Raw genomic sequence first — 14,653 nt, 5'->3', positions numbered from 1 at the left:
CTTTCCTCTTTCTCTTCATCGCGAACAAGATCAGCTCAGCAAGCATTCTCTCGACCACTCGTCACTATCCGCATTACCGCTTTCAGGGTACCCGCCCTCAGCCCTTACACTCCTTCATCGGCAGTCCTCTCGCCTGGGAGACCGCCGACAACGAGCCTCAACCGTGGCCTCTCCTCATATCGAAGAGTGGGAAGGTACAGTAGACTTGCCCTACCCGGCAGTCAAGTGCGTTATCACTCAAGTCACTCACGCATCCCCTGATCTGGGTTGCTGGGCTGTCCTGCTACTTGGTGCTTTTTACGACGCCAGCGACCGTATCCTCTGGCAGACCGAGGTTTTCCTTGGAGACAAAGCCGAAGACTCTGAAGAGACCTACGAAGATTCTTACAGTGTCAGTGACGCTGAAGAGTGTATGTTGCAGGAAATACTACTGTACTTGGGAACAGACGTTGACCATTGTCAGACCAAACACCTTCTTACATCCTTGAAACGGACGATAACGGACACGAGGACGATTACGCTCACAGCGAAACAGGAAGCGAAGATTCTGACTTCGAATACTTCCGTCAGCGTGCCCGAATTTTGACCAGGGTTAACGAAACCGCTGCCCAACAAGATTCATTGATTCACATCCCTTCCTTCCCTACTCCCGTAGGCTTACAGAGACTTTGGGACCCTATCAGACAGACCTGGGTCGACGTTTACCCTCAAGGCAACTACTAAGCATTTATCTTCAAGATGTCTTTTGTTCTCGGCGGTGGCTCCAACCCGGCTTTCGGCCGTGATCCCGGCCCTCCCCCTCCCCGCACTCCTCGTCCCGGCGCCTTCCCTCCCGGCTCTGTTCCAAACCCAGCTGCTGTCCCGCGAGTCATTCCCGGAATGCCGGCTCCCGCTCCCGCTTATGGCTTCGCTCAACAGCCCGCCGCACCTGCGACTTCCCCTTACTACTACGCCCAGGCCCCGGCGCCGGCTGCTCCTGCTGCTCCCACCTGGGGCAGCGCCATGGCCGCTACCCCCAGTCTCTTCCCTCAACCTTACCAGTACATCTCCGGCCTAGGCGGTAGCGGCCGCACTCCCCAGCCCTACCCCGTCATCAACCCCAACATGCCGGCGGCCAACATGATGAACAGCACCGGCGGCGTCGGCTGCGAACCCGGCTACAACTATTTCTTCCCGCCCGAGCACACGAAGATCCACGTTTTCAAGTGTGGCGCCACGCCACCCTGGCATCAGCCGCCCAACGCCCGCTTGCCGTTTCACGCCTGTCATGTTCCCGTCTCGACCACCGTCCAGGAACTCATGTATGGGTTTGGCGCGACTAATCCGAGCAAGAAGAAGAACAAGCTGTTTGAGGTGGTGCAGGGTGGTAATGGACGCTGGTATCGTGGTTTGGCGTTCAGGGGCGATGATAAGGAGTTGTTGCAGAAGACTTGCAAAGATTTGGGATGGGATAAGAGCAGAAGTGGCTTGCCAGGACAGAAGCCGGTGGTTTATCTTTACGTTACCAAGGACTGATGGGGGGTTTTGGGATGAGATGGGGAGGTAGCGGCATGGAAGTTGCCAGGAGCGTTGTGGCTTGTTTAAGGAAGATGAGAGGGATGATGGGCTTTCTTACGCGCCGGTGGCGGATGGTTGTGCGCTCATGATATGGAAGGTTTCATTTCTGCTTGTCAGTGCCTGCTACTTTTCATCTTAGTTACGTTTCGTTTTCCGCAAGTTCAAGGTTTTTCATAGCTTATCATTCAGTGGGACTCAATACGCATGACAGTTAGCACCTACTACTCATTCCTCTTCAGTGCCATGTTTAACTCATTTGTTTACTTTTAGACCTTCTCCCCGACGCACGGGCCACCCCCTTTTTCAGATATCGTCCTCGTCTTCGCATTCACTGCCCATCTCCCTCTCGAGTCTTCAACAACAACTCCTCATCGCTCCCCTCATATCACTCAGTAGTGTAAACCCCCCAAACCCTATCATGATACCCCAACTTCCCCACCTCCCCTGTTAATCCACTCCTCCACTCCTCCCCCCTCACAATCCTCTCCAGCGCCCTCTGGAAAGTCCACTCCGGCTTCCACCCCAGTCCCCCATTTCCAGTTTCCTCCATCGCCAACCGCGAATCATAAACCCTATCCACTCTGCCCAACCACTTCCACCCTTTCTGTTCCATCACCGCCCCAATACCAGGACAAAGTCGTTCTGCTATCTCGGCAAACACTTTCTCTGCGCCTGCTCCGTCAGCAGGACTCAAAGTGTTTAACCTCACCCAATCCTCCTGCGGCAGGTCCAAAAAGGGCGAAGGGCTACTAATGATGTACTTCCCAAAGTTGCGGCCTATCCTCTTGTTGCTGGTCCCGCGCGTAGACGTAGTTTGTTGTGCTCTTATAGAGGCCACGCAAGCCGAGACAATGTCGGCTATGTCCACTCTGCGATAAGCTAATTCGCAGAGCTTGAGGTTTTCGTCTCCTAGCATGTTCCTTCTGTCTGCATCGTCTTCGGCCTCGGGGAAGAAGCGGGAGGTTTTGAGGATGATTACGGGTAATGAAGAAGAAGAAGAGATCAAGTAGCACAGATCCTCGGCGCTGGATTTGGTTAGGCCGTAGATGTTCTTGGGCAGGCAGGGCGTTTGTTCGGTTATGTGGACTGCGGGTTTTGGGACGCCTGGAACAAAGAAGGGGAGGGGCGAGAGGGAACGGCCAAAGGTAGAGGTGGTGGAAATGTAGGTGAATGATTTGATGGTTGTTCTTTCACAGTTTGTGTCGTCGGGGTCGCCGGAAGTTGCGGTTGTAGTTGTGGTGGCAGCTGCTGCCTCAAGTAGCGTAAGCGTGTCGGCAATGTTTGTCTGGACAAACTGCGCTTTGGTGTGGGACTCGATGTGCGGCTTGTGCAGCGTTGCGCAGTGGATGATGTGCGAGATGGGCTGGAGATCGGGGTGGTGGGAAGAGGAAATTTCCGGTTGGGCGCGAAGCCAGCTGGGGGAGAAGAGGTTTTGGAGCAGGGAGGCGTCGCCGAAGGACCCGATGAAGGTGGTGGTTGAGCTGGGCTTGATGTCAAGGCCGGTTGGAGTGTACCCGTATGAGGGAAGGGAGAGCATCAGGGCCCGGCCGAGATGGCCGGATGACCCTGTTACCAGAACGGTTTCGGGACGGAGAGGTGGCGTTGACGAGGCCATGATGTTGGGCAGGTTGGGGTGGGAAATGTAAAGCTTGGAGACTTCAGGTGGTGGCCTGTTCACTTGCATGCTCTTTGATGAACCGAAGGCAGGCAATCGCTTCAATCTTTTTGTATCTCTTTCTCAATTCTTCTCAACTCATTATCAAAATGTGGTTGTGTTCTTGAACGTGAGTCACTCCGTCACTTCGGACATCACCGTCTGAGTCACGGCCCGTTTCGCATGGGATAACCGCCTTGATGGAGCGCCAAGGAAGGTATCGGCCACGTCAGACGAAACACCATGAATACTGATGTATTGGAAATTTTGGATAAAAATGACTGGAAGTGGAGGTAGAGGCCAAGGGCGTTGTTATTTGGGAAGGGAAAGCGCATCCAAAGTGATTTTGATGTCTACCTCATATAAAGACATTCCGCGCTTACATCACTCCCAATCCATTTTCACTCCAGCTCTCGGACTTACCAAGTAACAGGCAGCTTAACAATGCCAACATCGCGGTCAAGCGGCGTGTACTCAATCTCGTCAAAAGGTACCGCAATCTTCAGATCCGGCAACTTCTTGAAAATAGTTTCTAATCAACACCCAAGTCAGTCAGCAAGTACTTCCCGTATGGGCACTCACATTGCTTCCACTACCAAACTTCTCCGGAGCCAGTTAAAACTCAAACCCACAAAAACGAAATTGAACTCACCAAAAACAGCCTTCAGCTCCGCCTTGGCCAAAAACTCCGCGATACACCGATGTTCTCCCCACCCAAACCCGAGCTCTTTCACAGGCCACTCGCGATACATGTCGAACTTGTCCGCATCCTTGAACACCTCCTCGTCGCGGTTGGCCGACAAGTTGGAGGCAATAACGCCCTCGCCCTTCTTGATGGTCTTGCCGCGGATCTCCAGGTCCTCCTTGGCAACGCGGCGGATGGCCATGGCCGAAGCGGTGTGGAATCGGCTTAGTTCTTCGACAAAGGCAGGGACTACAGAGGGGTCGCGCTTGAGTTCTTCGAGTTGGGAAGGGTTTAGAAAGAGGGTCACAATGCCCTGGGTGAGTGTCAAGAAGAAGGGGGAGTTAGCGGGCTTGACATGGGATGGAGAGTAGGTGCCTATGGTAGGTATGAAGAGGACTGAAAACGAACCAAGGCAATCATGTTCACCATGGTGGCATTACCAGCCACTAGCAAGAGGAAGGCCATCTGGACGGCATCGGCTGTGTCGAGCTTGCCGGTCTTGACTTGCTCGGCCATGAGCTTGCTGATCAAGTCATCCCTGGGCTCCTGCAGACGCTGTTCGGCGAGACGGCGGAGGTAGTTGAGGAGTTCCCTTGGATGAAGTTAGTTTCTCATGACAACAGTAAGCGCCAGGAGCATGGGGAAACGTACTGATTAGCAGCAGATGCCTCTCGCGCTGTCGAACTTCCGTTCGTACGGATGGAGTTCTGCTGAGTCAAAAACTCGAGGTCCTCAACCGGAACACCGAGGATGGTATATATGATCTACTCGCAAAGTTAACAGTCTCGTTTTTACCACGAAAAGTAGACAAAAACCCCAAAACTTACATAAGAAGGCACCGGCAGCGCAAAATTCTGCACCAGATCCACCGGACCGCCCTCGCACCCCATATTCTTCATCCTCTCTAACAAGTCATCCACCGTCTTCTGGATGTACGGCTCCAGCTCCTTGACATGTTCCATTTCGAAAATCGGCTGAACCATGCCGCGATACTGCATGTGCTTGGGCGGATCCATGTCCACAAACGTGGCCCGATTCTTGGCCGCCTCTTTCCCTCCCGCGGCGAGCTCGGGGAAGCCGGGCCTTGTGCGCTCCTTGGACAGCCGCTCGTCTGTGGCCACCTGGCAGACGTCGTGATACTTGGTCACCAGCCAGGCGAGGCTGCCGTCGAAGAGGCGGACCTGGGTCACCGGGTCGGTCTTGCGGAGCCAGGCGTACTCGGGAGGCGGGTCGAGGCCGGAGGCACGGCGGAAGGGGAACTCGAGGTTTTCGGTGAGCGCACCCATTTTTATGGCTGTTGAGAAGGAAGCCAAGAATATACTGTGATTAGAGGATCAGGTAAGGATTGTTGATGTGAAAAGTCGTCGAGTGCACAAGTTGGGTACAAGCGCGGGTGCAGGACATGAGCTAGAGACCGCTTAGAGAACCTTGGTTAAAACAGATAAGGGGAAAAGACAAGGCTAGAGCAGGTAGATGGGAGCTATTTAACTTGAAATACCGTATGATGTCGGAAAATCCGGAGTTCAGGTCTGCCATTACCTTCAACGACCAAGTACATGCAGCCAAACACAACTGAACGCAACGGGCAAACCAAAAAAACAACCCTGCGTTGCCGGACTGACCTGAAGTCCGGCTTTTCCGAAATCATACGGTAACGTCACTCGAACGTTCGTCTTGTGGGTTGTCAGCTCGTGATCGAGTTTGTAAACGTCACGGAAACGTCAAATAAACCAAAGGCAAGATGTCAGGCCACCCGGCCATGCACTTGCTTGTCTGATGCACGGACCAGGCACAGACCGAACTCCCAGAAAAGGTACACAGGAGAATGATACACAGGGGCGGATACGTGTGTTTCCCGAGCCAGCCAGATTCCTGTCCCAGACTTAGCCGGGATCAACATCAACACCATAGAATACACAGTACATCAGTGCGGACATAAATGACCTGCAACACTTGGGCATATTCGTATCCAAACTTCGTGGTATGGGCCGCAGTTAAGTAGGTAAAGAGGGACGAGCCGCTTCCTTGGATACGAGGAGAATTCTCATACTTTGGGTTTCAGGAGATTTTGTTGGTGTCAACACTCGTCTGCCTCTTTTCCTTTTTGCAGTAGCGCTCAAAGGGGGGAAGAACGGGCCATTTCCAAATATGACAATGTACACCTTATGAAGTGTGAGCTCGGAGAGCGAGATACTGCGGCAGTGATTGCGGTAACTTAGACATGCTGAGAGTAGTGTTCGCTCTTCGCCTTCTCCGCATCATAACCAGTATCGCTTCCATCAGCAGCACCTTGGTTTGCACCACTACCACCTTGCAAGAATCGGGTAAGGCCAATCTCAGCATTGATCTCCTCCATGCGCTCATTATCGGCTTGTGCAGTGCCTTCGGATCCGAAGATAATATCCTGGGAGTGTTGTGTTAGTTGATCAACCCTTCGGAATGAGGAGAGGACCAGCATAGCCGGAACTCCAATGAGAAGGGGCACTTACCATGTCCTCCAAGGTCAATCTCTTCGTTTCCGGCACAAAGAACCAAATAAAGGCGGCGCCCATATAAGTCAACAACCCGAAGATGATATACGTTCCGTACGGGATCGCCTTTAACATATCCGGCGTGACCTGACCGACGATAAAGTTGTTCATCCAGTTGCTCGAAGCTCCTAGAGAGACACCATATGGCCTCGTACTCAACGGCCAGATCTCAGCAACAATGATCCAGGCACATGGACCCCATGAATATCCAAAGTGAATGACGAATAGCCAGACCATGGCTACAGCAGCCCATCCAGCAGCCTTATGAGTCTCCCATTGGTCCACGTTCTTGGCAACAATGACAGCGATGATGATATGGCAGGTAGCCATCCCGAGGGCACCGATAGTAAGCACGGGCTTGCGACCAACACGGTCAATCCACAGCACGGCAGGAACCGTTGCGATGAACATGACAATGCCCACTACACCCGTAGCCAGGAGTGAGGTTGTGTTACCGCTCAGTCCAAGCTGCTTGAAAATTTGCGGGGCGTAGTAGAGAATCGCATTGATGCCGGACCACTGCTGGAAGAACATGGTTACGGTCGCCACGATAACACGTCGGAACATTGCTTTTGTCCGGAAAAGCTTCTCTATGGCGACAAACTGGAGCTTAAAGGTATTCCAGGCTGTCTGCTCGCGCAATTCGGGAAACAACTCGGCAATGCTGCGTTTTTCAAAAAGAGACTGAGCCTTAATCTCGAGGAACTCGAGCTCGACAAGCTCGTGGTCTTGGGATAGACCGCGAAGGGTGGAGAGGATCTTTCGAGCTTCCGCCTCGCGGCCGTGGTGGATGAGCCAGCGTGGGGAGAAGGGCATGAACATCATGCCGAAAAACAGAATGAGAGCGGGGGCGAGTTGCAGGCAGACGGGTACAAGCCAGGCGGCGTCGGATTGGGTCTCGAGCTTGGTGCCGCCGATATAGTTGGTTCCGCTGCGTGATATTTGATATTAGCGACCCATGGTGTGACAAAAGTCGAGCACAAAGAAGACTTACTAGTCAATCCAGAAGCTGACCATGATACCGAAGCAGATAGCCAACTGCTGGAGAGCAACAAGAGCTCCACGGACCTCAGGTGGTGCAACTTCCGAGTTGTAAATGGGAATGATCATGGCTAAGGATCCGACACCCATACCCCTGTTAAGCAATGTCGTGTTAGTAGGGGCTGATAGACGATTCAAGAGTAATCAGCCACGACCTACGTGATAAACCGTCCGGCAAGAATGGTCTCATGTCCTCCCGAGATAGACGTGGCTTGGATGACCACACCCAGCATGAAAACCAAGCACGCCACTAGCACACCGTACTTTCTCGAGAGAACCTCTGCCATGAACCCAGACAGAAGCGTACCAAGCCAAGCACCAAGCTCAAGAATTGCGGTCAGCCAGCCCTTCTTCGTCTGACTCGCGTTGGGATCTATCGGATCGTATTCGCCCATGTCTGTTTGAGGTTCACCAGTTATGTTAGCCACGGTTTCGGGAATATGTGGCTTCAAGGATAGCGACTCACGTTTCTGAAAGGCTGGCATGGCGAGGACACCCGAGAACATTCCTTGGTTGTACCCATAAAGCACACCGCCGATACATGCGAAGCATGCAATAGAAAAGACCCGGAAGTTCTTGACAAGTGCTGCAGGGCCACTCTTCCCCATCACTGCCTCACGCCTCTGAAGAGCGGCATCATAAAAACCAGCTGCGCCGGAGCCGCCTCCACCACCCATCTTGACTAAAAGATTGATGTTACTTTGTCTTTTATAGCTGGGTACGCGTAGGTGAAGAAGAGGTCCAGCTCAGACAGCTCAACTGGACTTGAGTGGCCGACAAAAATAACAAGCCTGCTGATGAGAGCGAGAAAAAAAAGACAAGGACAAGGTTTGACGATAACTGATTGCAAGACAGGTAGCAAGAGGTGACCACAAGTTAGTCGAGGGGCGACTGCGTACTATTTAATGACAACGGACGGCGTTCAAATAGAACATTGAGCCTGACTTGTTAGCATAATCTTTGGCAAAGACCCTGAACGTATCACAAATCCTGCAGCTACGTCCCAGTCTAGATCGGAAAGAGATGTCATCACAGTATAATAACTTCAGCTCAAGCGCAAGCGTGTGTTATTACCGGTACGCATCATATTGAACCGCACCAAGAAGCATCGAGAGTAGCCTCGTTAGTGGTCGGTCTTTTCCATGCCGAGGGACTGTAACCCTCCAACCACACGTCAACACCACTCCGGGGGAAGATGAGGGGTAGACCAGACCGGCTGATGATCCCGTCGGCATGGGTGCTTCTGCATGCTTTTCGTGCCGTATATCGGTAGCACGAAGTTGAGTTTGAATGAACCTCAACCGTCAACATTATCTAGGTCGTGGAACATGGAGCTCGCAGTCCAAAAGCCGTCATGACATCCGAACCTGCCAATTGACGGGTATCCTGTAACGAGGTGGAATTGTATGTGGTTTGAGCCGTCAAGAACAGACAGTTTGAACAGGCGTGCTCTGTTGTAGAGAGTATACGGTTGGTAAGAAGGCCAAGGCAGGGATGTGAGTATGTCAGTGAAGGCCAACCAACGTCCATGGTGCAGATCTGCTCCAGATACGGCGTATCAGAAGGGCGCCGGTTGTTGGGGAAGCTGGTGCGTGGCCATAAGCGTGGTAGCAAGCTTTCAAATTAGCCTGAATAGCAGGCTGATATACCCCAGGCAATGCTCATTGGTCCTTGGTGCCCGGATTATGTAAATCGCCCATTGGTCGTGGTCCAGGAACTTGCAAGAGAATATTCTCGAGCCATTTTGTATTGAATCTTGGTCCCATTCACATGGGGAGCTGTGATGGTGTCGAACAAGAGTCTTGTGGGGAGCGTTAGCGTAACGGTTGAAAAGGCTTATCTTCAGCCTGATGGTTCTGAATGGCTACGTGACGCTTGATGCCGTCCTTGGCTTCCGCCCGCCCGTGGACACTTGTTACCAAAGCTTCTCCCACCCTACCTGCCGGTGCATAGGTCCCTGTTATACCAAGATTTGACATTCGCCTTGAAGATTGCGGGGACTTGAAGTTTGTCGTTGAGCGTCCTGCACAATAACGGTGTGGTTACTGGCAATGTAACAAGACGGCCGACAACGCCTGCAATGCACACCAAGGGTTCAAGATTCCACCAACCTAGGTCCAGCCGTGACAGGACTTGGTATCGGGTACGCACCTGCGGATGCGGTGTTGTGTCCCAGGGAAGTCTTGTGGAAGCGATGATCGGGCCCGGACGCCGTCACTATCTCCCGAGCAGCTGGGCCGCAGTAGAGCCCGCCGACGGGATTTGGTCACGGCAGCTGAAGCGGCATGAAGAGCCGACAAGAGCGTATTGGGGCCAACTGATTTCAATGTCGCACACCTGAATCGTTCTCAGTGATGGCCAGAGTTAGATTGGTGAAAATGGCGAGAACAAACTGCCCATCAAGTGGAAGAGTTGGGGTCGCGGAGAAAAGGGCAGACATTAAAATGCGACAAGTTGGGAAAGCAGCGCTTCGAAATATGGGCGGTGTCACTGTGGATGGAACCTAGTTTGATTTGTTAGTGTGTGCTCACTTTTACACGCTAGTCTGGCCAAGACGATCATAGTCCTCTAACATGAGCATTAGGTAGGTGCTGGGTGTCTTGGCAAAAGATGCACATGCCACCCTCGGGTAAACGAAGATCAGCCCCCACCCCACCGTTCCTTTCGTTTCTCTGTTCCCCAGATCGACGACGACCATTGATTGCGACTGTGACGCTGCAACGCTGCGATAGTAAGGTGCCATGGCGCTACATACCTAGTTATGTTGCAGTCACTGTTGCTCCTCCTTTTTTGACGCGCGCCTGTTTCGAATTTTTTGGCTTTTTTTTTTTTTTTTTTTTTTTTCCCTTGCGGTCCAGCGACACCTCAAAATCTCCCGCCGTCAAACTTGCCTTCCTGATTCAAGTTTCCCCAATGACAACAATCCTCGAACAGCCAGGGCACGCCTGCAACATACCACTGACTCTTTCAATACCGTACGCACCTCGCTCGCCCATGACCAAAATTGATGAGATCTTTGGCCGCAGCCTAAACGGGCGATCAACCAACTGCGCAGGTCAAACCAATCCAACACACCCCTGCCGGCATGTAAACTACAAAGTGGCGATAACTTCATTTTCCGTTCAACAAAGGCCCCAACTCCCTAAATATCCCAAGGTGGCGCTACCACGCCAACAAGTCATGTCGGCAGAGATGTACAAAGCTGTGACCCAAGGAAAGTATTGGCTAAAGTCCGTTGGGGATATTTTCATCCAGGAATTGCAGACTTCAGAGGTGTAATAAAGACGCTCGAATGCGTACTAAGAGTATCAGTACCCAAGGATGATGTACTGACCATAACCCTTACTACAATTCGGCAGACCTTTCACCAATTTTGTCAGGGACGAGTCTCGTTCACAACCTCAATGAGTTGCCGTCAAGGTGCGACCTGCATTCCGTTCAGTCAAACATGCAATCATCTCGCGGCAAACTCTACGCGATGCTACCCCTGTCCACACAGTATCCCGATGCTTGCTGCATCTGTTGCCCCTTGTTGGCGGCCAAAAATCCCACGCTGATCCCTGAGTAGTACAACATCACTGACTTTGACCATTCTCTTATCATCGCGCTTCACGCCGTCGGTCCATGCCACCATACCAATGAGCGTCTACCTAGACTCATTCTCATCCAGTTCCATTCTGCCGGGTCTGTCCAGCTTTGCTCGGCAGATGGGTTTACCTTGTTGGCCCTTCTTTGCCTGCTGCTTGCAATGGCGGGCGGCGGCCCGTACTGCGTCCGGTAGGCTGTTGGTCGCATCGCAAGGCCATTCCACCTTCACGGGTCCATAGGGCAGCTTCCCTTCTGGTTTCCAGGCCATCATGCCCCGTAGGGCTTGGCTTGGTCATCTGCTTGCCCAAAATACTCACATCCATAGTCTGTTGTTTGAACCGAGTTTCATCCGCAATTTCATTGCTGAATTCACAGTCTGTTTAGTTTTCGAGAACACGGACCATGAAGCGAGACATATCTTCGGGAATCGCACAAGGCTGGCGGTTAACATAACTTGAAGTGGTTCTGTTAGACAGAGGACAGCATCCCTCCCGCTTCGTCGGCTATATTTGACACTGCACAAGCGTGCGTCTCTTTCCGCTTCCGCCAAACGATTTCCTGAGTCTTTCCCATTGGGTCATCTCCGTTCTTCTCGCATCCCAGTCGATGTGGTATGTAGTGATGGGTGGCATATGCCGTTCCTGATGGTGCAACGGTACCTGCGTCTAGTCCTGCGAACCGCAAACTGTCTCGCCTATCCTTCAGATTTGCGGCGGAGTTGCGTCTAATGGTTGCTGTGTTGCCATTGGTCAAGCGAATCTAACCGTTACGCTATTGCCAAGTACTTCGACCACAAAGCGGACATCAAAACATTCTGCCAACGCTAGTATGCCATGTCGTTGAGAATCAGGGTCAAATCAATCAATGTTAGAGCTCTCCGCTGGCTCAGCGGGCTCATATTCTTCATCTACTCTCGACTTTGCTTCGTTTTTTCTCAACTGGGATCTGGGGAATGTCCAGTTCTCAGACCTTCAAGTGTACACATCCCCATGTAAACACCCCGGTTCAGCCCCAAGCTCCCCCATAGGGCATTAGCCGCCGTCCAACCAGCAATCTCCTTTTGACGACAACAAGTCTCCACTCCAAAAGGGCCTACTCTCGTAGCCGCCCAACTCCAAAAGAACGCCATGTCGAAACCGTCCAGCCACTAGCAGAGGCCGCTGCCGGCAGTACTCGCTCGTTTGGATACACTTTTTCGGTTTCAAGATCAGAAATCTGCCCTCCGTTCCTTCCTCTACCCTTGTTTCAGATCTTCCAACCCGGCAGCCATGCCAGAGTTACATCTCTACCCGCAGACATGGCCCTGCCTGACCGAGTCTACACTAGGCCGGTGGATTCGCTTCTGTGGTGTTGACGTGGAGGCGGAGGTGATCTCACTTATAAGTCGACCCTCTGCTGCTCTCCAAAGCTCATCTGACGTGCATCAAACCCGACAAGTTCACCATCATCAGTATTACTCCTCTCTTCCTATTTCCTAGGTCTCATTTTCTGTTCGGGGTCTCGGTTTCCTTATTACCATCTGTGTCTCCTTGATCAACATCGTTTGATACGAGCCATCTTCCTTTTGATACATCAAGTCTCTGCCTGTTATCTATCGAATACCATCATCTACTTCTCGTCTAATAGGTAATCACCTAATCAACCCGACACTCGACGGTTCGGCTCGGTCTCATTTCATTGCTTCATTTTTCTCTCTTGATCTCCTTTTTACTTCCTATTAGTAAGGAAGAAGAGATTGCCAGTCGACAAAGCTTCATACATCATGCCTGATCTGTCCCGAACATCGGCTCATCACCACCACCAATATCAACATATTCCAGTTTCTCTTGGCCAGTCCGCTTCAACCATGTCATACTATCAGCAACCTCGCCAGGTCTCCTACTATGGGGATCTTTCCACAACAGCGGCCGCTTCTCAGATGGCTATGCCTTCATACGACGCTTATGCCGTCGGCGCAGTATCTTCAATGCAGATTCCCACTGCCACCATGGGAGGACCCGTGGGCGGCGGACCTCTACCGGCACAGCATCGCGCCTCTTCGGGTGCGTGGAACCAGGACGATGACAGGGCACTGCTCGCCCTCCGCGCCATGGGCAAGAATTGGAACCAGATTCAGCGCGAGGCTTTCCCAAATAAGACGGGCAATGCCTGCCGAAAGCGTCACGAGCGGTTGATGGAGCGCCGGGGCCAAACCGATTTCGACAGTCTCAAGCTTGAGCGTCTCAGCAAGGAGTACATGAGCATGCGTAAGGAGATTTGGAAGCCCTTGGCCGATCGCTGTGGCGAGAAGTGGCACGTCGTTGAGGCACAGGTATGTTTTTTTTTTTTTTTTTTTTTTTTTTTTTTTTTTTTTTTCCTGTCCTGTTTCGTTTCTGTCGAGTGTCAAGACCTCTGACACCAAAGTTTGCAACAGTGCATGTCCAACGGTCTCAAGAACATCCAGTCCCACGCTCGTTCATACAGCCGTAAAGAACGTTTGGCAAACGGCCAATCCTCATCAGGATATGACGATGATAGCGGCATCTCGGGAATCGGTCTGACACCCATTGATGACGACGATGTGGATGACTACAGCAGCCCCGAGCCCTCTGGCTCCATCCACGGTGGCGCACACTCTACTTCTGGCGGCAGCACCGGCAGCGGAGGCACCCCGTCTCACCAGGCCTTCGCTCAGAGCAACTACCAGAACTATGGCTACCAACCCCATCACGGCTACAGCAACAGCGTGTCAAGCACGGGCACTACTGGCGGATATGCCCACCATGGCGGCTCGAGCCAGGGGACGAGTCCTTATATGGGTCACGGTAATCGTCTTCCCAGTGTGGGTGATATGGGAATCAACAATATCATCAATCGTGGCTCGGGACGTGATGCCAATTGAGGTTGTCACTTATGACCTCATCCTTTGTCTCTAGATTTTAACCTGTCTTTCTACATCCGTTAGTCTCCTCGGGTTATCATATCATCTCTTGTTTTTTTTTCGTCTTGTCTTGATTCGGTTTGGAAAGGGGGGGCATTGACGGACGGTTCTAACTGGGCTTACCACTACACTCACTATACCCAGTTGTGCAGCACAAGATGGCGTTCAGTGGGTACACTTGTTTTATCGTTTTCCTATTTTCTTCCTTTTTGGGCTCAGGGTTGTTTTCGAGGCGTTTCTGGTGTTACTACCTTGCGAACGGCGTTCAAGGCTGTTGTTGTCGTTGGGATATGCAAAGTCCTGAAGTGAGGCTTCTGTCTCTGTCACTAATGCATCTTCACATGGATCTCTGTCCGTTTGCTTATCATGGTCAAGAGGTGTCTCATAATGTATCTCTATTTATCTTTGTCTCGTGCATGGGTCTTTTTATCATCGAGGCTTACTTTCACACATGGCTTCACTATCCGCATTTCTAAAACCCTTGCTTCTCTCAGGTATTCCTCTTGTTGTCTCTTCCACGTCATCGTCACTCATCGGCATTTTCAGGTGAGAGTTTTGTCTACCCCTGTCTTATGAACTGGAACCTCTTTCGTTATGATTGGTATGCACTTTCATTCGTATTTCATCATCAGTTTAATCACAGAGCTTTGAATAAGGGGCAAAAAAAGGCGGCACAG

At 51.9% G+C, this 14,653-nt stretch overlaps 6 protein-coding genes across 6 annotated transcripts; 3 read left to right on the top strand and 3 right to left on the bottom strand.

Annotated features, from left to right (window-relative positions):
• Positions 1–760: 760 nt before the first annotated feature.
• Positions 761–1,796, top strand: B0T23DRAFT_390657 (uncharacterized protein). Its single transcript, XM_062837891.1, has one exon. The coding sequence runs from the start codon at positions 880–882 to the stop codon at positions 1,513–1,515; it is 636 nt and encodes a 211-aa protein (XP_062688482.1). The 5' UTR covers positions 761–879; the 3' UTR covers positions 1,516–1,796.
• A 146-nt stretch (positions 1,797–1,942) lies between these two features.
• On the bottom strand, positions 1,943–3,172 carry B0T23DRAFT_327239 (uncharacterized protein; the record flags this gene model as incomplete). Its single annotated transcript, XM_062835603.1, has 1 exon — positions 1,943–3,172. The coding sequence occupies one exon, from the start codon at positions 3,170–3,172 to the stop codon at positions 1,943–1,945; it is 1,230 nt and encodes a 409-aa protein (XP_062688481.1).
• Positions 3,173–3,435: 263 nt separating this feature from the next.
• On the bottom strand, positions 3,436–5,411 carry B0T23DRAFT_50577 (cytochrome P450 55A2). The gene is made up of 5 exons (XM_062841387.1): positions 4,724–5,411; positions 4,548–4,660; positions 4,305–4,488; positions 3,864–4,209; positions 3,436–3,743 (listed from the first exon to the last, which is right to left on the bottom strand). The coding sequence occupies exons 1-5, from the start codon at positions 5,180–5,182 to the stop codon at positions 3,631–3,633; spliced, it is 1,215 nt and encodes a 404-aa protein (XP_062688480.1). The 5' UTR covers positions 5,183–5,411; the 3' UTR covers positions 3,436–3,630.
• A 416-nt stretch (positions 5,412–5,827) lies between these two features.
• Positions 5,828–8,348, bottom strand: B0T23DRAFT_50567 (general substrate transporter). The gene is made up of 5 exons (XM_062841386.1): positions 7,935–8,348; positions 7,628–7,865; positions 7,422–7,562; positions 6,386–7,358; positions 5,828–6,300 (listed from the first exon to the last, which is right to left on the bottom strand). Exons 1-5 carry the CDS (start codon positions 8,143–8,145, stop codon positions 6,112–6,114), a joined length of 1,752 nt encoding a protein of 583 aa, XP_062688479.1. The 5' UTR covers positions 8,146–8,348; the 3' UTR covers positions 5,828–6,111.
• A 4,554-nt stretch (positions 8,349–12,902) lies between these two features.
• B0T23DRAFT_433154 (uncharacterized protein) lies at positions 12,903–13,937 on the top strand (the record flags this gene model as incomplete). Its single annotated transcript, XM_062840417.1, has 2 exons — positions 12,903–13,367; positions 13,470–13,937. The coding sequence occupies 2 exons, from the start codon at positions 12,903–12,905 to the stop codon at positions 13,935–13,937; spliced, it is 933 nt and encodes a 310-aa protein (XP_062688478.1).
• A 98-nt stretch (positions 13,938–14,035) lies between these two features.
• Positions 14,036–14,532, top strand: B0T23DRAFT_50536 (uncharacterized protein). Its single transcript, XM_062841384.1, has one exon. The coding sequence runs from the start codon at positions 14,135–14,137 to the stop codon at positions 14,450–14,452; it is 318 nt and encodes a 105-aa protein (XP_062688477.1). The 5' UTR covers positions 14,036–14,134; the 3' UTR covers positions 14,453–14,532.
• Positions 14,533–14,653: the final 121 nt, after the last annotated feature.

This window comes from Neurospora hispaniola (genome assembly GCF_033458365.1).
Source record: "Neurospora hispaniola strain FGSC 10403 chromosome Unknown B0T23scaffold_10, whole genome shotgun sequence".
Lineage (NCBI taxonomy): Eukaryota > Fungi > Ascomycota > Sordariomycetes > Sordariales > Sordariaceae > Neurospora > Neurospora hispaniola.
The sequence above is the reverse complement of the archived record's forward strand: the minus strand, read 5'-3'. Positions and strand labels throughout refer to the sequence as shown.

What these genes read in the sequence shown, in the direction of transcription:
- B0T23DRAFT_390657 (XM_062837891.1), top strand. Translation starts at nt 880, where the DNA reads ATGCCGGCTCCCGCTCCCGCTTATGGCTTCGCTCAACAGCCCGCCGCA.
- B0T23DRAFT_50536 (XM_062841384.1), top strand. Translation starts at nt 14,135, where the DNA reads ATGGCGTTCAGTGGGTACACTTGTTTTATCGTTTTCCTATTTTCTTCC.
- B0T23DRAFT_50567 (XM_062841386.1), bottom strand. Translation starts at nt 8,145, where the DNA reads ATGGGTGGTGGAGGCGGCTCCGGCGCAGCTGGTTTTTATGATGCCGCT. An exon ending in CTTGCCGGACGGTTTATCAC is followed by an intron (nt 7,563 to 7,627) that starts GTAGGTCGTGGC and finishes ATTGCTTAACAG; the next exon opens with GGGTATGGGTGTCGGATCCT. An exon ending in GTCAGCTTCTGGATTGACTA is followed by an intron (nt 7,359 to 7,421) that starts GTAAGTCTTCTT and finishes AATATCACGCAG; the next exon opens with CGGAACCAACTATATCGGCG.
- B0T23DRAFT_50577 (XM_062841387.1), bottom strand. Translation starts at nt 5,182, where the DNA reads ATGGGTGCGCTCACCGAAAACCTCGAGTTCCCCTTCCGCCGTGCCTCC. An exon ending in TGGTGAACATGATTGCCTTG is followed by an intron (nt 4,210 to 4,304) that starts GTTCGTTTTCAG and finishes ACACTCACCCAG; the next exon opens with GGCATTGTGACCCTCTTTCT. An exon ending in GGAGCTGAAGGCTGTTTTTG is followed by an intron (nt 3,744 to 3,863) that starts GTGAGTTCAATT and finishes GGTGTTGATTAG; the next exon opens with AAACTATTTTCAAGAAGTTG.